The sequence below is a fragment of the Metarhizium acridum genome (assembly GCF_019434415.1).
Source record: "Metarhizium acridum strain ARSEF 324 chromosome Unknown scaffold_319, whole genome shotgun sequence".
In the NCBI taxonomy this organism is placed as follows: Eukaryota; Fungi; Ascomycota; class Sordariomycetes; order Hypocreales; family Clavicipitaceae; genus Metarhizium; species Metarhizium acridum.
Window position 1 is genome coordinate 224,690 of NW_027094026.1, and position 25,180 is coordinate 249,869.

Sequence of the window (25,180 nt, forward strand, 5' to 3'; positions counted from 1 at the left end):
GGCTAATAATTTAACCGCTTTATTAAGTAATTAAGGCTTATTAATATTATTAGTATTATTAAAAGAGCTTAAATCAACTAATTTAACTTACCTTAATAGCTATTAATAGCTTTAATAGTAAGCTATTAACCTAATTTACAAGGGTGTGTTAACGCTAAAGGCCCCTTTTAATAGAAAATAGCTGCTATTTATTAGGGTCTCTAATAAGCCCTAAAACGCCTTAAATAGCTGCTTTCTAATTGTACGAAAAGCCTTAAAAGAAGGCTCGCGCTACCACCGCATTAAAGCCGGACCTTCAATAGCTGGATACCGTAGAACCCCTTAAATTGATTACTTTTTAGGTGACCTGTTAGACGACCTTAATATCTATAAATAAGGGCCTGTTTTCCGTACCCAGATAGCTTCAATCAAGGACAATTCCACTATTCAATCTGCTTCCATAGCTGTCAACGTGATACTACCCGTCGAGTCACGGGGCAGAACCGGCGAGTATCCCAATATCCAGCCTACAAGCCCGCCCTTCAGGGCATCAAATGACCAACACGGTAGACTTGCACAAGATATAACTAAACAACGAGTGGACATCACAGCGCAGCTCCAAATTCCGAGAAGCAGCCACAAGTCAAGCCGGAAAGCTCCGCAACAAAACAGCCAAAATCCACAGCGTACCCAATCGATGCCAGTCACCATCACACGGACAGCAGGCCAGCAAACCACACAAGTAATTCTTCAAAAGCCTACATATCCCCCCCTCGTGTTCGCCTCCATGACCGCTGAGCAAAAGCAACCCATATACTATACAGTGCCAACAAATCCTGTAATTCGCCTGTGCGCCAAATACAACCCTTCAACCAAACATGTTCCTAGCAGCAAACAAGAAAAAAAAACATGGCCATTCGACGGAATTCTCGAGCCCGCTACTCCATCGATCCGGCATGTAGTTTTCCCCTCCCCCCATCACATCCCTCGTTCCCGAGCCTTCCCCTTCCTGCTCATCTGGCTCCAGACTACTCCTGGGGCACCATTCGAATCTTAGCCTTGGGCGAAGGCTTAAGAACACGCCCGGTTGAGCTAAACGACACGCGCGAGACCTTGCTGGACGCAGTAAGCGTCCGCTTAGCCCCGGCGGGAGACACCACCTTGCCCTTCTTACCAGGCTTGGCATCCTCATCAGCAACAGCCACTATGGTCATGCTTGAAGCTCGCGACGAAACATGGCCAACTCGGCCTCCAGGGCCATTCTTCTTGACCAGCTTCGTGGTAGTCTTCTTCTTGATGACGGCGCCGCCCGTGCTGGCGCGTCTCTGGACAGGAGACTTGTTCGCCATCGTCTTCTTTCCCTTGGCCGTAATGGACGACACGCCCTTCTTCAAGGCCGTGGCAGCACCCTTGGCGGCCTTGAGGCTGGCATTCGAAATGGAACGCTGTACACCGGTGGCAGGCACAATCTTGCGCTTCTTTGCTTTCCCGTTTTCGGCTTCCTCCTCTCCAATGAGCTCCTTCAGCTTGCGCTTCCCAGCCTTGACAGTTGCCTTGACAGTCTTCTTGATGTCCGCCTTGGCAGGCTTCACGTCACGTGGTTTCGGGCCCAGGACTCCGCGGCAGTTGTGTTCACCGCAGAGGCATTTCTGCACGTTCTTGGCGGAGAAGGGGTCAAAGTTGTAGTCGTAGGTGAGTTCATCCCCCGTCATGATGGGCCGGTCTCCAGCAAAAAGAGCCATGCGAGGCTGTCCCGAGACAATCCATTTGATCATGCGGCAATTGGGGTTGCAGCTATGGTTAACAAATCGAGCGATGCTGCCGGTAGTGGCATCAATAATCATGTTCTGGTCGAAACTCATCAAATAGTAGCACTGTAGAAAAGAAAGGAAAAGAAAAAGACGAGTTAGCGGCATTGTCAGAGAGACAGCTCATTCGAGCCATGTGCTTTTTTGGTTTTTTTGCTCTCACCTCATTATTCTTATATTCTTCATTCATGCGGCGCTCACACTCCTCCTCTGTAATAATCTCTCCAGTGTACTCCATGATGATCTGGTTTGCTTTGAAGCAGCGGTTGCTTCGAACGCCGTAGCCACGATCTGGCGTCTTTATCACTTCTACGCCAACTCTATATTTGCCTCCCTTGGAGCGCCGAGCGGCTAGATCGCTGAATGAGCGGTTGGTGCAAAGCTCCTTTCCAATATTGCAATTACCAGCATCACACTCGTAGAGCATAATTCTATTTTGGCAGTTATCACCACAGCCATCCTCGGGCTTGCAAACACACTTTGACAAGTCGTGCATGTGAGGCATCTTGCGCCAATAATCCTTTGAGTCACCAATAAATCGGTCTGTGTGTTATCTTGTCAGCCAATGGGTTCACATATCGCTCTTTTCCCTCCAGGTTGACACTAGTTGCGAGGTACAAACTCACTCTTGGTCATCTTTTTCCATTCATCTGGTTTGGGTTGGCCAGGCGGGAGCGGGTTGCAGGTGTTGAAGGGGAGCTTGAAATCGCGCCCAGCAATCAACATGCGCAAGCCCGTGTAGATGGGAGAAGGCATGGTAGTATTCACGCGGCCCGAGGGGGCCAATTCCGGCAGGCTGGCAAGCTTCTTCTTTTCACTCGCGGTGAGACCCTTGAACACATCCGCGGGCATTTCCTGGCCGGCGTAGAGGCCCTTGTCGAGATATTTCTTGACACGATTCTTCTTAGTGGTGGTGATGGGCTCCTGCTCTTCTTGGTCGGACTCGTCCTCCTCGGCAGGATCTTGGACCTTGGCCTTTTTGCGGGCTGGCTCGGGCGGTGGTGCATTGGGATCAACAAACTTGCCATTCGCCCAAATGGTATGGATGACGGGACGGTCGTCGATGCCGGAGAACTCATTGGTGTCTTGCAGCCGCCGCAGCTCACGCGACATCTTGGCGACTCCCATGTTGACAGCCTTGCGCCCCTTCTTACCCATGCTGGTCAGTGTGGTGGCAATGGAGGACACGGCATTCCGACGCGACGAGGTCCGCAAGGGACGCGGCGAAGCTTGAGCCTGGCGGCGTGTGCGTGGTGTATGCAAGCTCTCGGGCGACCACTGAAGATTCAACGCGTCAATGCCTGCCTTTAGGGCTTTATCTTTATGCTGGGCCTTGGAGGACCCGTCACCAGCAACCTCGATGCTGCCAACCAAGGTGTCTCCGGAGATGGTCCGGCGGCGCTTGTCGGCCACAGCATCGCCATTGGCGCGTCTTTTTCCGTGGTCGGCGGTGCCGCTCAGCCTGGACAGGTTGTAAACGGGCTCCGAGACACGTGTGCGTCGTGGTCGACTCGGAGCGGGAGGCGACTGGCAGGGCGAGGGCTCCTGGGCCTGGACGGGCGCGGCGCGGATAGCATCGTCGGCCACGGTGATTACGTCGTGTTTAGGGGCGTCCGAGTGCTGGCTGTCAGTGTCGGAGAGGGTGGTCGGAGGCGTCGAGCTCGAAGACGCGAGGGTCGACGAGGTGTCGGTCGTGGCGCCGGACAAGCTGCTCTCCGCAAACAGAGACATGGCCAGCAGACAAGAGGACGGCGCGTGTTGCTCACAAAACCGGTGCGCTCATGTGCGGATGCCGCGTCAATGGGCCTTGCCAGCAGCACGGGCAGCCGGAGAAGCAAGAGGAGGTGGACGAGGGGTGGAGGATGAGGAGGATTGGAGTGGTTGTGTGGACAGGCAAGCAAGCAAGCAATGGGCCAAGGTAAGATCAAACAAGAGACGGGCAAAGGCCCAAGACGTAGCAGCAAAGAGTGTGATGGGTGGGTAAAGGGCGTAAAAGGCTGATGGCTGATGGCCGAAAGCTGATGGTCGATGTGGATGGTGGACGGCGGATGGCTGAAGGTGGGCAGCAAGAACAGACGCGCCTGGTGGCCAGGGAGAGACGGGACCCAAAGCCAATTTAATGCGGACCAGTTGACCGTATTCAACGAAACAGGCAAATGCAACAGTTGGTGCCAATGTCCGGTGTGCAGAGTGCAGAATGCAGAGTGCAGAGTGCAGTGTGCAGTGTTCAGGTCAAAGAGTCGACTTTCGCGAAGCAGCAACACGAGACTCCAAGTGGCCACTCCCAAGGCCGAAAAGGATCAGCAAACCAGGGCCACGCATGAAACGCCGCGTCAGGAACACAGTGGCTGCTGGCTCCTGAGAAGCAGATCAGAAAGAAAAAGAGAGCGAGACAGCAGGAAAAGAACAGTAGGCGGTCCCGTTGCGGCTCGCTCCCGGATGGTCGATAAAGCAGCAGCTCGCGCGCGCGTGTGTAAGGAGAAAGAGAGAGAGAAAAAGGCTCCTCTGCTCCCAAGGCTCATGCGAGGAGCTTTGAGCAGAACTTGAAAGATGATGAAGGTCCCCCCGTCCGTCGAAAAAGCGGGCAAACTGGCTGGTCAAAGGTGGGAACGGGATAACGGGATGCCCGGTTATTTTAACGAGGGCTGGACCTTATGTGTGAACAAGAGACATGGACATGGACAGAACAACGCACCTCCGCAAGACCAACAACGACCAGGTCACGACTACGGCCGCGAGCCCATCCAAGTCTCATTGCCGTCCGAGAACCTGGTTGCCTTGAGCGTGCTGTTGCTGAGCATCTCCGGCCTGCAACTCGTCCACAGCTGAATCACCGCCACCAGCTGCCATCTATGATATACATACCTAGGTATATATAACCAGACATCAATGATGCCATATATACATGTATATCCCCCATACGTCGACGACTATCAACGAGCAGTCACAGCTCGGCACCTGCTCCTCAGTCCCCCAAACCCGACGCTTGAGATTGCTCTATCGCGATGAAACATACACGCCGTCACCCACTCATTCACCCTCGACGAACATCCGTCTATGCTCCGGCACCCGCACAAAACAAGTAGACATTTGGAAGCAAAAAATCAATCCCCGTCATTTGCCATGCCTCATAACCTCCCTATCAACACGATTGATCCCCCCGCAGCGCCCAGTCCGGCAGTTGGCCACGCGCCTCCAAATGCCACATCGCCAGACGGCACCACCAGAAGCCCTTCTTCACCAAGACACACACACACAAATAAAGAAAGGGAGCCCCAATGCCCATCCCCAGAACTTATCGAGTCGGTACTATTGGCGCCACCGGCTGTCCTAGCTGAACTCCAACTCCAACATCACCCCTGCCTTGGAGTTTGCATCCTCCCGCTAGTATCAAGTTCCAAAGACTGGCGTATTTTATTTATTTTTAAACTAGGTTGTAGATGAGAATAACATAGTCATGTCGCCTACCGGGCTCTCAATTGGAATTGCTCCTGATCTGTGCCTTGTCCTCACCTACCCGACTTGCTGCGGAGTGACAAGAGCCCACGGCGCGCATCCATTGATGAGGTACAGCAAGCTCGTGAACATCCCACGCTTTAAAAACCCCACAAAGCTGCACCAGTACCCTATTTCAAACACAGTTTTCCTTCATAAATTTCACCTTGTTTGTTTAATCTCGTCTCCAAGTGTCCCGAGACCTTGGTTATCTGGACCCTGTGCTTCCATCACCTAGTCACTTGACAGATACAACGCGCATCTTGCAGGTTCAGCGTTCCGAAAAAAATCGAGAGTTGCGGCCAAATCCCCCATGTCAGTTCTGTATATTTGCGCATATTCTGCTGCTCGATTTTTGGGCGGCAATCATCACGACAACCTCGCTGTGCCCCGTCGAGCCCATGCCTCGTCGGGCTACGCCTGTTGATCCTGCACCAACAGGCGCTACATCGCGCCAACAAGGCACAAGGGCCGTAGCTCACAGCAAGATGGTGTGTTTCTCCTGTCCGACCGTCCCCCGAAATGAATAAATAAATAAAAGGACGAGTGTCGAAACAACAAACGAACGACCTCGGTCGCACTCCTTCCCGATGCCCGAGGCAGGCTTCGTCCGCAACAGCACTTGCTAGTAGCCACGCACAACTCCATGAAATCGCAACCCAGGCCGTGTTGCCGGGCATTTTGCGACGCATCAGATCTATATACGGCAATTGTTAGTTCTCGGCACCCCCTATGCATTCGACCATCTCGGCTTTGTAACCCAGAAAGCTTCTTCACTGGCAATAACGTCCATACTCAAATAAAATTCCACCAAGGGGGACAGAGGGCTTTAAACATGTTCTTCCCAATCCATCTTAAGCTTCAGTGTTTCTCTGGCAGCAATGCAGTCCATGTCTTTCTGGACAGTGAACTCATCGCTCGCATCCTCCGCAGCAAAAAGGGCCCATACCCGAGTGACCATCGTCATGGACTCATGACACACGCCACCAGTCGACACCGCGACATGGCCGAGTAATCGAATCTATTCCACTACCAAAACAACTCCCAGGTTCTCAACTCTGATTCAGCTCAGAAACATCTCTTCATGAAGCCGCTTTATTCGTAGCACAGTCAAACTATATACATCTACCTCCTCGTGTTCTAATCTAGTATCGGCCCGCTACGAGTTCCCTCCACACATCTCCCTTCCCGAGATTTCAAAACTGCACCACGTGCCCATGAGTGCAACTTGTACACCGCCCAAACCAGAAACAAGCCAAACACCAACTTCTGCAATAGAGTCTTAGCAATACTGTTTACCAATATGTCATTCACAAGCAGCCGCATGGCACGTGGACTCTGCAACAGGGGCGAAGCATCCGATAGAACAATGCTACGAAGCAGAAAATGGCCCTCTGGGCACCTTCAACAGCATGACACAAGGTGGCTATAGAACATGACGTCTAAATAATATAATCTATCTAATTGTCCGGCACAATTAAACAAGTGCCGAGAATAGACATTCGCTTGCGCGCTCGTCCCGAAGCTAAACAGCAGGTCGAACCAGACTGCACCTCCAGTCCTGCTCCCACCATCTTGACACCCAAGGGCAGCCGGGTAAGTCGCGCATCGCTGTGGAATCCACATCTATCTTCCAAACAAATCGGGAAAGGGTATTATCTCCATCCAAACAAGGACCGCTAAGTCATCACCTACAACAAACGTCAAGAGGATAAGTCGCCTTATCTCCACCAGTCAGCATCTAGGCGGCAGTCTCCTTCTCTGTCACCTCATCCGTGGCCTTGGGGTCAACGTCAGCGGCAGGTGTAACGTCAGGCTTAGCCTCAGGCTCGGCAGCGGGAGCCTCAGCAGCGGGAGCAGCGTCGACCTTCTTCTCCTCTGCCTTTGGTGTCAAATCAACCAGCTTGACAGTTTCGCCTTCTTTCACACTGGGGCCCCGGCCGCCATACTCCTTGGGAAGAGAGGCTGAAATGCCTGGCAACTCAGTGGCGAGAGTGGTACCCGAGGCCATGGGATGGAACTTGCGCAATGTGGCAGCGGGCAGGAACATCTTCATAAAGCCATACACCCAGCCCATGAAGGCTGGCACATTGACAAAGTACTTGTGGGCAAGTAGTTCCGGATACGCCATGGAGAAGGTCTCGATGGTTTGCTTGCTAGCAGCCTTGACGGCTGGGTCCATGCGGAGGAAGCTGACGGACAGGTAGTCGTGGACCTGGAGCATCTGGTGAGTGTCCGGTGCGTCCAAAGCAAGGGGTTCCTTGATTTCATTGAGACGGAGTTTCTGGATGCCGAGCTCCATGAGCGCAGAACGCCAACGAATGAAGCTGTTGTCTGTTAGCTATATCAAGTGACTGGCAAGAGGTTGGTTGGCTTACTCTTCGACATTTCCAAAGGTGGCCTTTTTGTCTTTTACAGCGCCATAAATATTCCACGTAATGACCGTCTCCTTGTCACCGGTGGCATCCTTGTGAACAGTCACAAAGCCCAAGTCACCAAACTTTTTCTTGTCAAAGGGTTCAGTCACAAGCTTCCCTGGCTGAATCTTCTTGCGCCACTCCAAGGCCAAAGTAAGCTGCTTCTCGGCGGCAGCGACATCATTGTTGTTGGCCTTAAGGAACTTGAAGAGGATGACTTGCGTAGGAGCGTGGGCACTGTCTGTGGACAGATCAACGCCCCACATCTCATTGTGGTCAGCCTTTTTGGTGATGTCAGGCAAACGGGCAGTCAGCTTGGTGAGAGGAGTTTCGGTGGCAGAGGGAGTCGCAGCATCAGTGACAGCAGTCTCAGTGGCGGTTTCGGTGGCAGTCTCGGTGGCAGTCTCGGTGCCCATATCGCCAGCAGCCTGGGCCGCAGCCACGGGCTCAGTGGCGGGAGTTTGCTCGGCAGACATGGTGATGTTGCGTGACACTAACGCTGACGGTGGCGTGTTAGGAATGAAGACCGTGGATGTATATCAGCGAGGTGGCAGATAGGCAGGCGGATGCTAAAAACGGTGCTCCATAAGATATATACGCCGTTCAGAAGGGCTGGGTCGCTGGAAATGCAAAAGGCAAAAAAGGTATGGGGATGAGAAGAAGGAAGAAAAGGCAGAGAGAAGAAATAGATTGGCGTTTGACCAGGAGATGGTTTGATGACACCAACCTTGGAAGGTACGGAGTACCGGCAGTACCAGCCCGTGTACATCTGCACACCTGCCCATCTGTGTGCATGCTTCAGGTATCCCCGTACCTGGCGGGGGAAGCTTCTGTGGGTCAGCCATGCCCAGGGGTGAGTGCGACCCAGACGCAACATTGAACCGTTAAATTGTGGCTTCATCAACGTGCAATGCTGCGTCGCGGCTCACCGACTAGCCCCGAGCCAATCTCGACGTCCAGTCACCCCGTCCACGCCCATTGCATGACAAAGGACGCGCAATTGACTGGTGCATTTGTTTTTCCAACAATAGAGAAGACGAAGCGCTAGACGGAGCACTTGACGCGAGGTGTCCAGTAATTGCCGAGTATCGGTAGTTAAGTCGGGCACGGGTGACATCAGTTGATGCGTTACCCGTCCTCCTTCGCACTGTTCCAGTCGCTACCACCTTCTTTAATGGAATTACGCCCCATCACCGTCATCTTAATACCCAAGAAGCAGCAGCTATGCCATCATCTAGTTTCATTCATTTGCCAAAAGAGATACTACTACTGTAGAGCAAGTGCAATCCTGTTCCCGACTCTGACTATCGCAGCCTAGTTGGCAGAAATCCTTGCTTCATGCTCCCCCAGAGGCCAATCATCGTGGCCAAATCACTGTAGGGCAAACCCGTGCCAATACATCCTCCCAGGTGCAATAGCATAACTCCTCGAGACCCATACGGCAGCCATTTTCTCAAAATGCCCAAGTTTTCCGGGGTGATAAAGCCCAGCACCATCGTAAAATTTCAAGGGCCAAGATTTTTGTCACAACACCACAACCCAATGTGTTCCCAAGTCCTGCGATATCCTTAAGTCCCCATTGTCCAGAAACTTACCAATTAGTCATCCCAACAAGACCCCGTCTCCGATGGTTTGTATACAAGCCACTACTGGGGAGTCAGCGCGCGAGCGAGGATGCGCTCAACGGCAGTGAATTCTGCATGAGCTGCCTGCGACAAAGTCATTTGGTCAAACGCAGGTCCAAACATGTAGCCAACTTCAGCCCAAAAGTATCCCCAGTACATGTCAGTCTCCTGAGCCTTTTCCAGGAGGATAGTGCGTTCCACGTGCGGGCGGGCCACCATGTCGCGATGTGTCTGCTCGCGGATCATGGCAATGTACCACTGCGATGGCGTTAGTGTTGACCGGACCCAAAAAGCTGGTCGATGGAGAAAACATACTTCAATCACATCAAGTGGCATGCCTGGTTTTGGAGCAAGGCTGTACTGATGACGCCAGCAGCTCGCAAATCGTGGCTGGTTGTATCGGCGCTCTTCCATATCGGACAAGTTGGCCAGACAGGAAATATCGTCCTTCATGAGGGGTGTAAAGCCAGGGCATTTCATGGCAGTGGCTATAAGCCGCCGGTAAAGCTGGTGCGTCAGGTTGACTTGGTCATCCTGCTTCTGGATGCTACGGGAGAGCAGTCGAGCGAGTTCGCAGGTGGCCTTGAATACAGCCTGCCTCTGGCTGATGGTAATGCGATCCGTGACATACCAAGGGAACTTCTTCAGGGTACTGATCAAACATTCGTAGGGACGCTGTGGGCAGTCTTTGGAGAATGGAGACTGCAACAAGGAAGGGATCAGTGAGGGACCAATAACCGAAATTACAACGAGACTCACGCGATGAGGGACCTCGACATGTTTCACGAGCATAATCATCTCTTCTTCCGACACGAAGCCTTTGAAATTTTCCCACGGTTCGTTGGGATTGAGCGGCTTGAACTGAGGAGACGCTCCGTTCCATATGATGCCTTTGGCAAGAGGAAACAAATCCTTCATTAGACTTTCTTGGCTGGAGAGCTCCACCTCAACTGGTCGATCGCCAAGTCGGCTAACGCGACCGCTGAGAATATTTTGTTGATGCTTCTCTACTGCCTTATTCGCATCATCGAGGGTAACAAACTCGACATATGCATCCATAGTCTTGCTCGTCACTCGCTCCATGATGATGTGGACAGGTTCATCCGCGTCATTGAGAATTTTGGAGTTTCGTCCCAAGAAAGCAATGACTTCCGATCGTTTCGTAGCGAAAGGAATCTGCAAGCTAGATTAGACAATAACCTCAGGTCCTAGCACTTTAAAACTCACATTCTTCAGCTTCACAACACCATGGTTAGTGGCCACGGCCTGACGAGCACATTCAAGAAATGGGAAGTATTGCGGGTCCAGCGCATCATGGAGCACAGGCAATCCAGATTCTGTAGCCGTTAAATGATTGAGGGGTTCAGAGCGTAAACTCTGGATTTGGCTATGAGGAGACGCATGGCGGTGATCAGCAAATGGCACAATTGCGCTGCTTCCAATATCCTGGTCAATCCCAGGAGGGTAATATGTCGTATGCACGATAGTCTGTGCATTAGCGGAAACGGTGTCGTTTTTTCGAACACCAGTTGCCAGGCTCAGGTCGAACTTTGGCGACGGTTCGCTCGTCACCGCTACAGAAAGCCCAGAAGTTTGAGGGGCGAAATTCCGCGGCTCCGTCAGTGTCCCAAGTCTGGTATAATCAGGACTCTTCATAGTCCCAGAGACAGAGCCAATGTAGCTAGGTCTGCCGCTGGTGCTGGGGCTCAACAGGGCTGAGGCAGAGTGGCAAGAGTAGCTGCTTGGCAAACCAGTACCAGCTTGGGGAGGTGAAAATGCTCGTTCATTATACTGACCCTGCGGGTACACGTCGTGCTGCGCATGTTCGGGGCTTTGCACCACAGCTGTGTGTTGCAAGTCTTGTCAGCAGGATGATCGAGCAAACTGGTCTGGCTGTGGTTGATAATGATACCTTGGTCAACCGTCTGGGACTTGGTTCCCTCCTAGAGAGCCGCGTCCTTTTCAGCATCGCAACGTCGCACATGCGAAAGCAGTTCGAGTGCCACGCTCCCTTCCAAAGAGCCAGTAAAGCTTGTGGCAGTGGAACAGGTATTTTCGGAGCCACCAACTCTGTAGCCAGATGTACCGCGCGAACACTATAGTAGTTCCGGATCAGCCCAGTCTCATTGAGTGTTGGTATAAGCGGCTAACCTCGCTTTCATTGCTGGAAACGCTGGTCTCCTGGGGAAGCCAGGCCGCAGACTGTGGGTTAAGCGACGTGATGGAGCTCATGGTCAGATTGGTACTCGCATATCAATTCGGCAGGGTAGTTGAGACAGTTTGTGGCCGCGCCGGTTTAGAATTGAAATTAGCAACTAGCTTTTTGATAGGTAGTGTTATGGATTTCCTGGAAAAGGTCGTGACAAATTCGCCAATTCCCAGCCAAATCAGACAAGAAGATTTCTACCCCTAGTAAGCATGGTTCTTTAGCACAAAGAAATTTCAAATGTGACAGAAAAATCAGAGCTAGTGTCCGAGCTCTCAAAAAGTGGCAGGGAACGAAGTAGCCTACCTTTCCGGTTCTCGTTGCAAGTTCTGCCGCGAAAGTAAAGCTGCAGACACCCAGTTGCGAAATTGGGATTGGAGCCTCGTGTGCAGCTTTCGGTTCTCCAGAAGGTGTGTTGGAACCAGAAAGACAAGGATTGAAAGCACAAGGAGAAGTCAGTCAAAAAAAAAAGCCCAAAATACGTTTGCAAAGAGCGGTGTTTAACAAAGCCCAACCACCCTATTGTTCACGTACACAAGGGTGCGTAAGGATTATTGCTGTTTTGGCGCCGACGTTAACAATGAGGGTGGTTGAAGTAGTGGAGAGGTCGCAGTCGCGCTTTAACCTTTGCTTCCACAACGCCAGCTGGCGGGCGGATACTGGCGCGCAGTTACAGCTGGCAGAGAAAAACAAACAATGAGGCTCGAGTGCCAGTTCGTAATTCTTGGATGTTAGACAAGTCTCTTGGTAGTTAGTTAATGCTTAAGCGTCCTCATGCGCAACCCGAAGGCAAGCAGAACATCTGGTAGGGTTAGCAATGTGCCGAGGTTAAGACTCGCGAAACGAAGCGATGGCAGCTAGGAAGCCTCGTCATAACTCGAATATTGCCCAGAGCAGCCCATTGGTGGCTTTTTATAAACTTTTTCAACAAAGATCCTGTATCTTAGTTTGTAAGTGATCAAAAGCTTCACAAGAAAACCAATGCAAAAATGTCAATAAAGAAACGAGTTGTGGTAAGTGTGTTCATTGCTGCTACCAAGATAGCATCATATCTATTCATCGAATTCATCGAATTCGTCCCTTTGGTGTGGAATGATGCCCGGATAAGTTCATTGAAGATGGGTGCATCTCTCCAATCAAGAGGTGAGCGAAGATGCCTGTACAATACTGAGTCCCAGTTCGCCGTAGCTAAGTTTGCTCTCTTTTTTTTGCCCTCCCACATTTAATCGAACTGCGCAAGCGTCAGAGCTGTGAATTTCCGCCCCAAAAAGACAATCAACCTACCGGTGTCAAGAAAGACTCTGCCACAAATCGCGCCCTGGCGTTCAACTGCACCATGTTAGCCGTCGGGAGAAACTCAGAACGGAACGCTGGACGGCGGATTCACAACATACGAAAAGCTTCATTTCGGAGATTTCTTTATCTACATCCTCCATGAACTGTATAATGAAGTCGACCAGCTTGTGCTTCAACATTTCGTCCGTGTGGAAGTTTGTTATTAAGAAGGAGATATCGTATCCCTGTAAGCACACGTTAGCAGTTTCGCGGGAAGCTCTCTTCTCAATCTGTCAGAGAATAACAAACCTTGATTGGCTTTCTACGTAGGATGAAGAAGGACTCGGCTCTTTGTGTCAAGAATCTTGTAAACTTGTGGACCAGGATGTGCTCAATCTCGTCTGCCTGCTTGATCTTGATGCTAATACGGATGGAATTGATGCTGGGTTCGATGAAAACCCGCTCGTTTTCGTTGCGCGCAATCGTCAATGGGGTCAGCAGGACCTCGGGCGATGTCTGGGCCTCGATCTCGGGGACGTTGTGTCGCTCCGCAGTTTGTGAGGCAAAGTTGGACAGCGTGAGCGCAGCAGTCAAGCTGCTACGCACGCACTGGAGGTACGGCCGCAGAGATTGAGACTGTCAAAGGGGAAAAGATTAGACCAGGAGCGATCACTACAATCCGTTCAATCCGACCCTACTCACCATAATTGCTGATAGAGGCGAACTCTGACAGCTTGTGGAGGGATCACGATGGATGACGCCAGCGGTGATGTCTTGAGTAGCTCGGCGGGGTCACTCAGGATGGCTCAGGCCGCCCGTCTGACGTTGCTGCGTGGGGCAGTAGCTACTCCAGGGGCTACGGCTTCTGTGCTCACGTGACGTGGGAGTGTCTGAAGCTGAGACGGTGTACAACAGAGGGTAAAAGTAAAACTAAATGGTAAATATCCCATGATTACATACTGTGACCCTTGGTATCGTGAGAGGGGGGTATGACTATTCCCATCATATAAAGAAAGAATCGGCTTGAAGGTGTTTAGTATTGTCACCGCCTCACCGCTATCCACGCACCCACGTATGCAGCTGTCAAAATAATCATGTTCTGGCTAGACGAAGTCAATATGTACGGTGGTACCGCTACTACGAGCCTGGCCCCTTGCCGTTTCCTGTACATGCCGTCTCTCATTTATTCAAGCGCTGTCCAGCCAGGTGGTCTAAGAGCTGCATTTGGTCGGCCAAGAATGCTCCGCCCGCCGGGAACTGTGCCTGCCATCGAAGAGCTATTTGATGATGAACTGGCCAATGATCCAATGGTGTACGATTCAAAACTTGTTGGCCTTTGAGCCCATTGAGTCTACTTGGTTTGGAGAATTTATCCCCGAAAACTACAAAGGGACGCCATCTGCTCGTCCCTCTAGTATACCCAAAAGCAGGATCTCTACTTCACCAGATTGTACTATTTCCTTTCACAAGTCAAATCTGATTGTAAGATGTCACACCCAACAACAATGCCGACTGAAAGAGAGAAGAACACACGCTATAACCTGCCACACAAGCTGTCGAGAGCGCCTACATACCTACCTACGTAGGTAGGTAGGTAGTAGTCCATGGGAGCGTCGCGACCCCTTTTTTTCTTGGGTGCTCATTCTTTAGGGTAGTGCGCCATCCTCGCGGACCTTGCTCCCGCCATTTGTCCGACGAAGTGTCGGCCGCGAGATGGATACCAAGGCAGACGTCATTGCTGAAATTGATAAGTATATTCTCACAAGACCATTATTCTGCACAAGGCTTGCCTGTCATTGTCCATCATTCCGTGCTTCGTGGGATTCTCGAGTGGTCGTGATTCGCTGGCCCCACCTACCTACCTGCTTTAGTAGGAACTCAACTTGCAACCTGTCCGTGCCGAGTCCATGGCCGCTAGGTACCAGCCGCTGCGTCACGGCTGCTTGCTTGCTTCCAGGCCCAAAGCTTCTACCCCCGCCATCCCCGTCGTCATTCCTGCCAGTCTTTTGCCGCTCACGTCCAGAATTTCCGTATCGCAGGATTGCTCGCTTCTCTCCCCGGAGGATATCTCCGAGAAAGTATCTTTTGCTGCCTGTTTATTGACACTCTCGCGTTCGTCGTGCAGCCATGGCGTCACTAACTGGTTTGTTTACCCCTCCATCCATCGAGCTTCACCGCTGGTGGCAACTTGCTGACAAGTGTAACCTTAGTCGTGGTCAAGCACCAGGGCAAAAAGTACGATGTCGAAATCGACCCCTCATCGACTGGCGAAGACTTCAAGCTACAACTCTTTAGCCTCACCAATGTTGAGCCGGAACGACAGAAGATCCTGATTAAAGGCGGACAACTTAAGGACGATGCCGACATGACCAAGCTCGGGCTCAAGCCCAATCAAGTCATCATGATGATGGGCACTCCCGGATCCGGCGGCGGTGACCTTGTCCGCCCCAAGGATGCCATCAAATTTGTTGAGGACATGACCGAAGCCGAACAGGCTCAGCAAGTCGGAGCTACCCCCGCCGGCTTGGTCAACCTGGGAAATACCTGCTACCTGAATTCGACTCTCCAAACGTTGCGATCCATCCCCGAACTTCAAACTTCGTTGCAGAAATATAAGCCCAATTCGTCTGGGCTGATGGCCGGTATGGCCTCGGCCGACTTGGCTTCGCAGCTGGCCAGCCTGTACGGGAAAATGAGCGAGACGCAAGACGCATTCCCGCCCTTGAACTTCCTCACCGCTCTGAGGGTTGTGTTCCCTCAATTCGCAGAAAAGGCCAAATCGAACAACGGCTATGCTCAGCAGGACGCAGAGGAGGCTTGGTCGCAAATTGTTCAGCAACTGAGCCAAAAGGTCAAGATCAAGGAATCGGATGATGCGCCGGAAATTTCCTTTGTTGACAAGTACATGTCGGGCGAGTTTTCTTCAACCTTGGAATGCGATGAGGAAGAAGCCCGCAATGGTGGCGAGCAAGCCGTGACGTCCAAAGACCAATTCTACAAGCTTAACTGCCATATTGACGGGTCCACGAATCATCTGCGAGACGGAATTCTTGCTGCACTGAGCGAGAAGCTGGAGAAAAAGTCGGATGTCTTGGGCCGCGACGCTATTTATACCAAAAAGTCCAAGATTTCTCGCGCCCCCAAATACCTGACTGTTCACTTTGTACGATTTTTTTGGAAGCGAGAGACGCAGAGGAAGGCCAAGATTATGCGAAAAGTCACCTTCCCTCAAGAGTTGGATATTGTTGAATTTTGCTCGGATGAGTTGAAGAAGGCGTTGATACCCGTACGTGACAAGGTTCGTGAGGTGAGGAAGGACGAAGAGGACATTGAGCGGGCTCGTAAGCGTCGTAAGAAGAACAATGACCAAGATGTGGGTGATATTGCTGGAGGAGCCGGTTTACCTTCGGAGAGGGAGAAGAAGGAAAAGAAGGAAAAGGAGGCCGAGAAGAAGCCCCAGACGTCTGCTGACGGTGACACGGAGATGAGCGAGGCTTTCAAGACTGACGCGGAAATTGACGCAGAGAAAGATGCTGCACTTCTTGCTGCCAAGAAAGAGCTGAACTCGTTGATCGACCCGGCACTTCGCAATGACGACGGTGCAAACCAATCTGGTCTATACGAGCTCCGTGGAGTCGTCACCCATCAGGGTGCTAGCGCGGATAGCGGCCACTACACCTCGTACGTCAAAAAGTCGGCGCCTGTTGATCCCAAGACTGGGAAGAAGGGCGTGGAGGACGGCAAGTGGTGGTGGTTTAACGACGACAAGGTGACTGAGGTTACCGTCGACAAGGTCGAGGCCTTGGCCGGTGGTGGCGAGTCGCACTCGGCCCTGATTTTGCTGTACAAGGCTGTCCCCTTGCCTTCATCTGAGGGGACCGTGGAGTAGATGCGGCAAGTTGTTCGTTTTGACGATGTATCGGAATGAGGAACGCAATAGACGAGGCGAATACCTTTGAAGAGTGGAGTGGTGGCATCCCCTCCCCCGGGGGAGGTGAGACAAGATAGCGGCAGTATAAGATGAAGATGTAAAGCCTTTTTTTTATTCGCTACAGATATTATTGTACATGTGTATGGGTATCTCTGAAAACGCCGTCCATGCATTGTACCATACATTTCCCAATATACGCGGAATCCATTATGACTTGCTGACCTTTTCGCGCCGTTCCCTAACCCGCTCCCTGAAGGACTCTAATTTCCGCTCCAACCCCAGCTTTTGCTGTGTCAAATGCTCTTTTTGTGCTTCCAAAATAGCAACCTGCTCCGCCGTCGACGTTTTCCTAAATTGTTTAATGGCCTAAACTTCCCATCAGAAACCTCACTCAAATTGCTCCGTCTAGGGAGTTTGAAAACGTCTTACTTGTCCCTTTTGTTGATCTGACTTTAGTTGCGCGCCTGTGATTGCTCCGACGCAAATAACGGCAGCTACGGCCACTGACCACACGCTTCTTTTGAACTTTTCTTGGCGCGTCCACTGATACGCCATTTTTTCTGCCTTCTTTTTTGGTTTGGTCTGGTTCCGCGGGTGTACGGTGTTCCCTGGCCCCGGTGACAGATATGCTTAGCCGGGTGTCATGCGTGAGCGGGATGGGGTGTCGGAGGGCTCGGAAGCTGAGCGAGAGTGCCGATTGCCGATTGCCGATTGAAGAGGGCTTCTGTGCGGAGCGCGAAGAGGGCGGCGATGAGATTGAGGGCTCGCTTTGCAAAGGCTGACGGCTCGATGTCGGAGAGGATTGAGATTCAAGGTGGAGCGGGAAGCCATGGGTCCGGTTTGGAGATGGGCGTGCAGGGGTCATGACTAATCCATGCGTCATTGGTGGGATAAGCTGCTTGATGAAACCGAGGGCATAGAAGGAGTTGCTTCTTATATATATATATATATATATATTTCTGTGGTTGAGGTCAAGGACATGGATTTTGTTTGACGTGCGGCCCCGCCTGAAATGTCTGCCGGCTTGGTTTCGCCGTGTCAAGACTCAAGTGCGTTTAATAGGTGCGGGCGTTGGAAACGCCTTCGACACACTTGCGTGCCATGTGCAGATGGCCCGTCTAGTGAAAAAAATACCCGAGTAGAGTACGAAGTAGTAGTTGCGTGTATGAAGAGACTCGCCTTGCCGAGCTCCAACTCGGGCTGTTTGTTGGCGTCGCTTGGTGATGTTTAGTAACTGATGACAAGAAGCATTAGCAAGCCAGATCTGGCCAACGGTCGAGGGTCTCAGACGCCGAGATCCACATAAGCTCGATCGATTAACCATGCGGTCCATGCCCCTCCATCTCTTTCACCCCTCCGCTGGACCGCTTCTCTCCTCGCCAGGAGATGAAGTAGAGACGTGGCCCAGCTCGTCTTGATTCCTTCGTTTTTGACAATCATTTTCAAATCAACCAAACGCTGCCCTTGTTTGCTGTCTAACGCCGGGCCTGCTTTCGTACGCCGCCAATTGGCTCGTCCATCCATACATCCAATGATCCATCCCTCGCTCGCCCCCAAACACATCCAAACCACCATGTCCACACCTCGATTATTCCTCGTCCGCCACGGCGAAACAGAATGGTCCCTCAGCGGAAAACACACGGGCCGCACCGATATTCCCCTCACTGCCAACGGCGAGAAGCGAGTCCGCGCCACAGGCAAGGCCCTCGTTGGCCCTGATCGCCTCATCGTCCCGCGCAAGTTGGTACACATGTAAGCATGCGCATCACGCATCATGCACCGTTCTCCCTTGCGTCTTCTCTTTTCCAATATCCCCCCCTCCTTGAATCCTGAACCCTGGACATGCTCGCCCTCAAGGTTCCCCGCGCAGGACATAATTGCCTCGGTGTACGATAACTCCGCACATGATGCTGGACAACTGGGCAGCCTTTGGCCCATGGCATGCCGTCTTTTCCCCCTTTGGATATTATACCTATGCGACAAAACCCTCTGTTCCAGGATCCTGATGCCTGTTGCCCAAGCCGTGCTGCTACAGCCCCTTCTACGCCGCCGCCAACGGGCCGAGCTCTGCGGCCTGCATATACTTGCATAAGACGCTCCTCTCCTCACCCCCCCTCCTATAACACAAATCCCCAACGTCATAACACCGTCGTGTAAAGACGTTCTGGCTGGAGCCACGACGCTCCCTGCATACACCAGAGCTCCAATACTCGTTCTCTTTTGCATTCATGCATGCTCTCCTCCCCCCCCCCCTTCTTTCGCCAATGGGGCCAAGAAGTCTCCTAGCACATGCTGACTGGTAATCTTAGCTACGTCTCGCCGCGGAAGCGTGCCCAGCGGACGTTTGAGTTGATAAATCTGGGAATATCAGGTGACTTGCCGTGGAAGGCACATGGCGAAAGCGCCGATAAGGGCCTGGAGTGCGACGCGAAGATTCAAGTGACCGAGGACGTGAGGGAGTGGGACTACGGCGACTACGAGGGCATCACGTCTCCCGAGGTCCGCAAGATTCGCGCCGAGCAGGGCATACAGGGGACCTGGGATATCTGGAGGGACGGGTGTCCCGGCGGCGAGTATGTCACTGCAGCATTCCTCCGCGTCCCTTGTATTTTTTGGTACTTTGCGTTCGCTGACTTCTTTTGCGTACAAGGAGCCCGGAACAGGTGACCGAGCGTCTAGACCGCCTGATTAGCGAGATCCGCGAAAAATGGCACAAGCCCGCCATTGGACAGCCCAAGGATAAGGATGTCCATGGAGACGTGTTGATTGTAGCGCATGGGCATATCCTGCGTGCCCTGGCCATGAGATGGGCTGGCAAGTCGCTGCAGGACGGGCCGGCGTTTTTGTTCGAGGCCGGCGGCGTCGGCACCTTGAGGTGCGTGAATCTTGAAAAATAAAAAAGCTGCTTAAACACAATCCTTTGGCGTTTCGTACTAATGGTTTGTTAGCTACGAGCATCATAACTTAGACGAGCCGGCCATCCTGCTCGGCGGTTCGTTCATGGTCGATCTTGACGAGAAGTAATATAGACTTGAGGCGCCGGTATCAAATCCAATTTGAATATACAGACTACCTTTATAGCACGGCATGCCTCTAGAATGTCAAACTAGCAACATGAAAGAAAGTTGACATTTTGAACCGCTCTTGTCTTGTTTCTTTCTCATCGATTCGCGGCGCACGCCGCTTCACTGTATACGCATGCGTTATTCAAACTCCACCTCTTTGCATTTTGCCAAACGCGTTACCATGCCGCATGCCCATCACTCTCCCTACACGCGAAGCACAGCGGAGGGCCTGGGCGTCGTTGCAGAGGCCGCAATCGGGGTCCAGACGGGGCCCAAGGTGCCGAGATATACGGGCGAGTCGAACCGCCCAAGAGCACGGGAGCGCAGATAGGAGGGGTCCACTGAAGACATCAATTGGTGCCATGATGCCATAATGTGCGTCGATTCTGCCCTTGGATACCTAAGAGAACGCCGACGGCTCTGTGCTCAGGGATGGATTCTCGCCACGGCGTTTGTTATCCTCAGATCATGGGCGATGGGCCGTCGCTCAGTATGCTTGACGGCGCGAGACTGGACTTGCGCCGACTTTCTGAATGAATTCGCTTCACCTTGAGAGCCGACCGCCTCGGCCATGTCCTTTCGTCCACGTCTGATACGAGCCGTAGTCCCATCAGCCCGTCACCTATATCCAATTTCACCTGCCATGCTGGCCGCGGCCATGTCCCATAACCGCCTTCCTAATCGAGCCGTAGTCCATCCATGAAGAATCCTCCGGGCCAGCGCCCAAGCCTAGAATCCCACGATATCAAAGCGTCAACGTCCACTGCAGCCAATCGCCAGAACGTAAGTGCTCGGCTGTTCCACCAGACGCAACAATTTCTCACAACCTGCGCATGTACTTATTCACGGCCGTCATACCTCCGTACAAAGCTCCAGAGTACATGTGCCGTCCCTGAGTCCTGGTTGTCGCGTTCAAAACCCGTGCGCTGTATCTTTAGAAATTCCCCGCGTCGCCTGGCCCCAGAGCTGACGAACGGTTCCTTCTTCTCTATGGCCAATGGTATTCCGTCAAGCGTAGTTTGGTTCCCCGACCTGCCGATATTGCGTTGATGAGCCAATCAGCCTCTCCCCCGTTAGAACCCCCCCTGTTGACGGTTTATGATTGACGTCCGCCCGTCTGGGATAGAATTCGAGTAATCATGCGGGACTGCAGTATTATTATCTGTTTTTCTATGTTTTTGATATTCTGCTTTCCGTCAATGGATGGCTTAGGTCGACACTTGGTTGCGAGAACATGAATGGTGTTTGGCTGGAGGGTGGCGTGGGGAACCATCATGTTTTCGACTTTGAAAAGGGCCGCCAGTATGGTTTGGGACACCATTCAGAGATGAAATAGTTTTGGGGGCTGGCTTGCAGTGCTGCATCTTTGTACTCAGGTACAAGGAGGACATGCTATATTTTTTAGGATAAGATGGCATCTCGTATACCCTCATCATGCGGTGACTATTAATAGGTAGCCTGGACCGTCTTGTTGACAGGACAGGCTTCGCCATCAGCCACAGGATCAGATCTGCGCACTGGTCGAGGCCGTCTTGTCCCCTCGTGCGAAAAAGACCCGTCTGACCGTGTGGTTACCACTTCCATGCGCATGGTCAAAGGAAACGTCCTCCTCCATGGTCTCAAACTTGAAGTTACTGCCCACGCCGGCTTCATCAAACATCGCCCTGATCTGGTCCTCTGAAAACCCGTGGTGACGGATACCCATGGACGTGGCGCCGTGGTCGACCGGCGCATGGCTTACAAAGTCGACGATGAAGAGGCTCCCCCCTGGCCTCAGGCGCTCTGACAATCTCTTCGCCGCCAGCACACAGTCGTCGACGTGGTGGAAACCCAAGCCGACGCCCGCAAGGTCAAAGTTGAAGAAGTCGGGGGTTGCGAAAGCCGCTGGCGACGGATCGTCCGGAGACAAGAGGTCGCCGAGGTATGCGGCGCGCTTGTCCTGCGTTAGGCCCTGGCAATGAGTTAGACGTCCGAATCTACCAAGTAATTGCGTTGACCAAGTCTGAATTCCCAGGGCGCTGCTTGTATGTCTGCTTACGTCGGCTTTGGCGTTGGCGTTGTACCGCTCAACCATGGACTCGGAAATGTCAATGCCCACGCACTGGCTCATGTGAGCCCCTAGAGCCTTTGTACCGTCACGTTAGCCGTGGCAAGCTTGGTTGAATAAAGGCGTCAAGGATGCGTGTGCTTTTACCCTGCTCACAAGCCCTGTGCCGCAGGCATAGTCGAGGAGTCGACCACCGGGTTTTACTCCCAGAAAGCTAGATCGCTTTTGCAGCTCCTCGTATAGCTGGCCAAGGGTCTTTTGAAATTCTTCGTCATAGCCTGGAGCCAGCTTACTTTTTATAAATAGAGTGCCCGTTAGAAAGTTTTGGACTACAGAGCGTTCAATGCAAGTCTGGCATGGACATCGTTATGGCGAGACACTGAATGTCTTGGAGGTTGAAGGCTGTCCCGCCGAGTCCATGCCGACGATTGCGTTTATTCTAGATAAATTAAGGAGATGCAGAGCGACGTACTTGAAATAAGCCTGGTTGATGCAGGTGGTAGTATCTGACATGGTGGTAAATGTTTCTGCCCGAGCACGCGCGAAGAACCACACTTTGAGTCCGCGAGGTTTTACAAGCAAATTTTTTGAAAATCTACTGAATGAATCGCTCGAGGATGATCCATAAACGATGGAGCTTGGGACTGACAAGTACGTCTGTGGAAGGTACTGAGTCTGATTTTATATCTTCCCCGTCGGACACTTCTCGGGACGTTTTTCTCCTCCTTGGTGTCTCGCCGTGTGGAAACCAAAATGTCCCAAGGTCATAAGTTGCCGAATGGGAGGCAGGCCAGACTAACGACCCCGCTGTGGACGATTCTAGCTGCAACTCAGCATCGACTGGAGCAGAGATGATTACAGAAGTCACGGCTAGCTCTGGACTGGACTGGATGCTGATACTGATGCTGGAAGTGGAGAGCAGGGCACGTCTCAGAATTGAACCTGTTGCGTGTATAATGGATTTTTTTGTCCTCAACAAGCACGCTGGCCAGATGCTGGAGCCTGCTTCAACAGTACTCCTTGGCCCAACACTCGGTCGTCATACTTTCCAACCTCCACAGACTTTTGCGCCACGCAAGCTTCCCTGTCACTGTCAACAATCGGCATTAGCAGTGCCTGTTTCAATAGTCACTCTTCAAATCCCCTCGATCGAGTCGAACATGCCTTCTCATCCGGACTTCCAGCAGTTTGCCAGCAGGGCGAGTTACGCCCACAAGGTCGTGCATGTGCGACAGCAATCTTCTACAAGAACGACAACGGCTAATGCTGTTACAGCTCAAGACTTGGAGTTGGATATTGCTGCAGTCATGATTAGTCGTCACAATAGTCTGCCTCTGCCTGTATTTCCGATGCCCGAAGCGCCTACTAAGCTCACAAATTTGCAGACCAGCCACATTTGTGGTACCATTAGGCAAGGAGGACTCAATGGAAATAGTCCCGTCTAACGCTGGATGGACTTGGTAGTCGAATGTGAAACCCAGCAGAACTTTGCGCTACATTGACGGCCGTCAGATATCCAGCTATGGTTTGCTTCATGTCAGCCTATCATGCCATGACCGAAAATGGGAGAGATTCGATATTGCCTACAAACACTGAGGGGCGATTTGGTGTAGTTTAATCAAATATTTGGCCACTGTGGATGGCCAGAACCGACTCCAGACCCGGTGAATGCATTGTCTCTTGAAGAGACGGTCAAGAAATTTCATAATATGAGTCGGACAGTAAGCTCGAGGGGCCTGTTCCAATCCGGATATGTGTGTGCAAGTCAAATTTCGTTGGCCCTCCCGGCTCTAGCATATGTCTTCAAGAGCCTCAAACCTTTTTGACTACTCGTGACTGATCCCTGGCCAAAAATCTTCAAAGTAATTGAGCCAAGGACTGCGTGTTGTGCCGGCAAGATGTTGCGCGAGAAGACAGTAGGTGACACTGTTATTAGCAGCCAACGGCCAGCAATGGAAACCCTCACGTCTTCGAATCTCACCGTCGCAAATAACTGATACTTGGAAGAAGAACATGATACCTGTGAGGCACTGTCCTCAAGCCACCTGCGTGTTTCGTACCGCCACGTTCATGTTTGGAACTGCTAGCTAACTCCTCAGCGGATATCCAGCACAAATGGCATTTCCCTATTTGAAGCGTGTTGACAGTAATTCTTAGCGCTACCCACTGCCACTGTTGCAGACGATGCCTCACTTGTTGTCGCCATTTGCTTGGTCGGTTGAAATCAGGCCGTTATTGATGGGTCTTGCAATGCCACAAGGCATCATGGCTGATTATCCTTGGGCTCGGAGCAACCATCCAAGCACAGAAAGTCCTACTGCCAAGTGTTGGGTAGCAACAACCGATGTGACCAGGCAGAATACATATAATCAGGGATGTTGGTGAACACAAATTGCTCCAGGAGGTCCTGTGCAACGAAAACTGCGGTAAGCCGGGCCATGCCTCCTTGCAGAACCTTACATGTCTCTTGCATGACAGGAGAGTGTACTGCTCTTCATGCTTTGCGGACGTGGCTGGTTCACATGACTTCTGTTGGCTGTGTTGTTTTTTGGTGCATGTCTTGCCAGGGTTGTCTCCCCATCGTCGGTCGAGGGATTTTCTGCACACGCTTCAATGCCACGCCCCGGACACGGCAAGGTTTGTACACTCTTTGCATCAATACTAAAGTACCATGCTGCCGAGCACCACAGGTACTTCAGCATCTCCTACCGCCGTCAAGTGAAATGTGACAACAACGGGATGTGCAACCCCCGTCATCGTCCTGTGCAAGGCTGGCAGGGGGGAAGGTGCCTGCAACGAAACGTGGCAGGTTTCGATACGTATACAGCGACGGCACGCATCTGTCAGCTCTGTCCATGGACACTAGCAGCATCAGCGGATCACGGGTGATCATGCAGCTGCAGGCGCGCACCGTTCCGTGCCCCAGCTAAAGTTTCGTTTTCATGCAGTCAGTCCGTTGCCTGTCGTCGCTGTCTTGGATGGGGGGCGTGCAGGGAGGACATCTGGACATTGCATGTTAACAATAGTAGTGCGTTCTGGTCTGCCCCCGGTCCACCCGTTCATGGTTCCGAGGCCGATTGAACAAAATATGGCACCAGCATAATATTTGACCTTCCCATATCAATTATGCTGCAGACCTTTGGGTGGTGGATGGATCCTTGGCGATTGGCCGTGAACCAAGCCAACTTGTATTCGCCGCACAATTCCTTGACGGCCATATACAGTGCCGGAGACGACGCATTTGCCGTATGATAACTGTGGCTTCGCCCTAGACGTGACTCAATCGCCTGGGCGCAAATCTCAGCCAACGATCCCTCGCTCAGTGAACCCCG

The 25,180-nt window shown here is 52.1% G+C and overlaps 9 protein-coding genes across 10 annotated transcripts; 3 read left to right on the top strand and 6 right to left on the bottom strand.

Moving 5' to 3' along the window:
• Positions 1-379: 379 nt before the first annotated feature.
• Positions 380-5,260, bottom strand: J3458_014309 (uncharacterized protein). The gene is made up of 3 exons (XM_066120485.1): positions 2,414-5,260; positions 1,951-2,330; positions 380-1,853 (listed from the first exon to the last, which is right to left on the bottom strand). Exons 1-3 carry the CDS (start codon positions 3,516-3,518, stop codon positions 1,008-1,010), a joined length of 2,331 nt encoding a protein of 776 aa, XP_065974524.1. The 5' UTR covers positions 3,519-5,260; the 3' UTR covers positions 380-1,007.
• Positions 5,261-6,645: 1,385 nt separating this feature from the next.
• Positions 6,646-8,674, bottom strand: sfh5_1 (Phosphatidylinositol transfer protein sfh5). The gene is made up of 2 exons (XM_066120486.1): positions 7,661-8,674; positions 6,646-7,609 (listed from the first exon to the last, which is right to left on the bottom strand). The coding sequence occupies exons 1-2, from the start codon at positions 8,173-8,175 to the stop codon at positions 7,024-7,026; spliced, it is 1,101 nt and encodes a 366-aa protein (XP_065974525.1). The 5' UTR covers positions 8,176-8,674; the 3' UTR covers positions 6,646-7,023.
• On the bottom strand, positions 8,639-10,980 carry J3458_014311 (uncharacterized protein; the record flags this gene model as incomplete). Its single annotated transcript, XM_066120487.1, has 4 exons — positions 8,639-9,582; positions 9,640-10,026; positions 10,084-10,500; positions 10,552-10,980. 4 exons carry the CDS (start codon positions 10,978-10,980, stop codon positions 9,346-9,348), a joined length of 1,470 nt encoding a protein of 489 aa, XP_065974526.1. The 3' UTR covers positions 8,639-9,345.
• A 1,772-nt stretch (positions 10,981-12,752) lies between these two features.
• ARC19_1 (Arp complex subunit) lies at positions 12,753-13,510 on the bottom strand (the record flags this gene model as incomplete). Its single annotated transcript, XM_007816090.1, has 5 exons — positions 12,753-12,761; positions 12,815-12,859; positions 12,925-13,050; positions 13,115-13,441; positions 13,508-13,510. The coding sequence occupies 5 exons, from the start codon at positions 13,508-13,510 to the stop codon at positions 12,753-12,755; spliced, it is 510 nt and encodes a 169-aa protein (XP_007814281.1).
• A 1,206-nt stretch (positions 13,511-14,716) lies between these two features.
• Positions 14,717-17,523, top strand: UBP6_1 (deubiquitinating enzyme). Its single transcript, XM_007816091.2, has 2 exons — positions 14,717-14,948; positions 15,016-17,523. Exons 1-2 carry the CDS (start codon positions 14,933-14,935, stop codon positions 16,692-16,694), a joined length of 1,695 nt encoding a protein of 564 aa, XP_007814282.1. The 5' UTR covers positions 14,717-14,932; the 3' UTR covers positions 16,695-17,523.
• On the bottom strand, positions 16,944-17,291 carry J3458_014314 (uncharacterized protein; the record flags this gene model as incomplete). Its single annotated transcript, XM_066120488.1, has 2 exons — positions 16,944-17,102; positions 17,166-17,291. The coding sequence occupies 2 exons, from the start codon at positions 17,289-17,291 to the stop codon at positions 16,944-16,946; spliced, it is 285 nt and encodes a 94-aa protein (XP_065974527.1).
• A 574-nt stretch (positions 17,524-18,097) lies between the features above and the next one.
• J3458_014315 (uncharacterized protein) lies at positions 18,098-20,383 on the top strand. Its single transcript, XM_066120489.1, has 4 exons — positions 18,098-18,488; positions 19,046-19,309; positions 19,387-19,611; positions 19,685-20,383. The coding sequence occupies exons 1-4, from the start codon at positions 18,268-18,270 to the stop codon at positions 19,758-19,760; spliced, it is 786 nt and encodes a 261-aa protein (XP_065974528.1). The 5' UTR covers positions 18,098-18,267; the 3' UTR covers positions 19,761-20,383.
• Positions 20,384-21,003: 620 nt separating this feature from the next.
• Positions 21,004-22,528, bottom strand: J3458_014316 (uncharacterized protein). Of its 2 annotated transcripts, XM_066120490.1 has the most exons (4): positions 22,321-22,528; positions 21,996-22,140; positions 21,840-21,926; positions 21,004-21,752 (listed from the first exon to the last, which is right to left on the bottom strand). In XM_066120490.1, the coding sequence occupies exons 1-4, from the start codon at positions 22,359-22,361 to the stop codon at positions 21,306-21,308; spliced, it is 720 nt and encodes a 239-aa protein (XP_065974529.1). In that variant the 5' UTR covers positions 22,362-22,528; the 3' UTR covers positions 21,004-21,305. The 2 variants fall into 2 exon arrangements, with proteins under 2 accessions (XP_065974529.1, XP_065974530.1); XM_066120491.1 differs by having other exon boundaries at positions 21,157-21,752; positions 21,840-22,528.
• Positions 22,529-22,748: 220 nt separating this feature from the next.
• On the top strand, positions 22,749-23,904 carry J3458_014317 (uncharacterized protein). Its single transcript, XM_066120492.1, has one exon. It carries the CDS (start codon positions 22,751-22,753, stop codon positions 23,291-23,293), a length of 543 nt encoding a protein of 180 aa, XP_065974531.1. The 5' UTR covers positions 22,749-22,750; the 3' UTR covers positions 23,294-23,904.
• Positions 23,905-25,180: the final 1,276 nt, after the last annotated feature.

Coding starts and splice junctions, on each gene's coding strand:
- J3458_014309 (XM_066120485.1), bottom strand. CDS start 3,518: ATGTCTCTGTTTGCGGAGAGCAGCTTGTCCGGCGCCACGACCGACACC. Junction 2,331..2,413: donor ATGGAAAAAGATGACCAAGA/GTGAGTTTGTAC, acceptor GATAACACACAG/ACCGATTTATTGGTGACTCA. Junction 1,854..1,950: donor AAGAATATAAGAATAATGAG/GTGAGAGCAAAA, acceptor TCTTTTCTACAG/TGCTACTATTTGATGAGTTT.
- sfh5_1 (XM_066120486.1), bottom strand. CDS start 8,175: ATGTCTGCCGAGCAAACTCCCGCCACTGAGCCCGTGGCTGCGGCCCAG. Junction 7,610..7,660: donor ACCTTTGGAAATGTCGAAGA/GTAAGCCAACCA, acceptor AACAGACAACAG/CTTCATTCGTTGGCGTTCTG.
- J3458_014315 (XM_066120489.1), top strand. CDS start 18,268: ATGATCCATCCCTCGCTCGCCCCCAAACACATCCAAACCACCATGTCC. Junction 18,489..19,045: donor CCGCGCAAGTTGGTACACAT/GTAAGCATGCGC, acceptor TGGTAATCTTAG/CTACGTCTCGCCGCGGAAGC. Junction 19,612..19,684: donor GGCGGCGTCGGCACCTTGAG/GTGCGTGAATCT, acceptor ATGGTTTGTTAG/CTACGAGCATCATAACTTAG.
- J3458_014316 (XM_066120490.1), bottom strand. CDS start 22,361: ATGTCAGATACTACCACCTGCATCAACCAGGCTTATTTCAA. Junction 21,927..21,995: donor GCACAGGGCTTGTGAGCAGG/GTAAAAGCACAC, acceptor GACGGTACAAAG/GCTCTAGGGGCTCACATGAG. Junction 21,753..21,839: donor ACGCCAACGCCAAAGCCGAC/GTAAGCAGACAT, acceptor ACTCATTGCCAG/GGCCTAACGCAGGACAAGCG.
- J3458_014317 (XM_066120492.1), top strand. CDS start 22,751: ATGCTGGAAGTGGAGAGCAGGGCACGTCTCAGAATTGAACCTGTTGCG.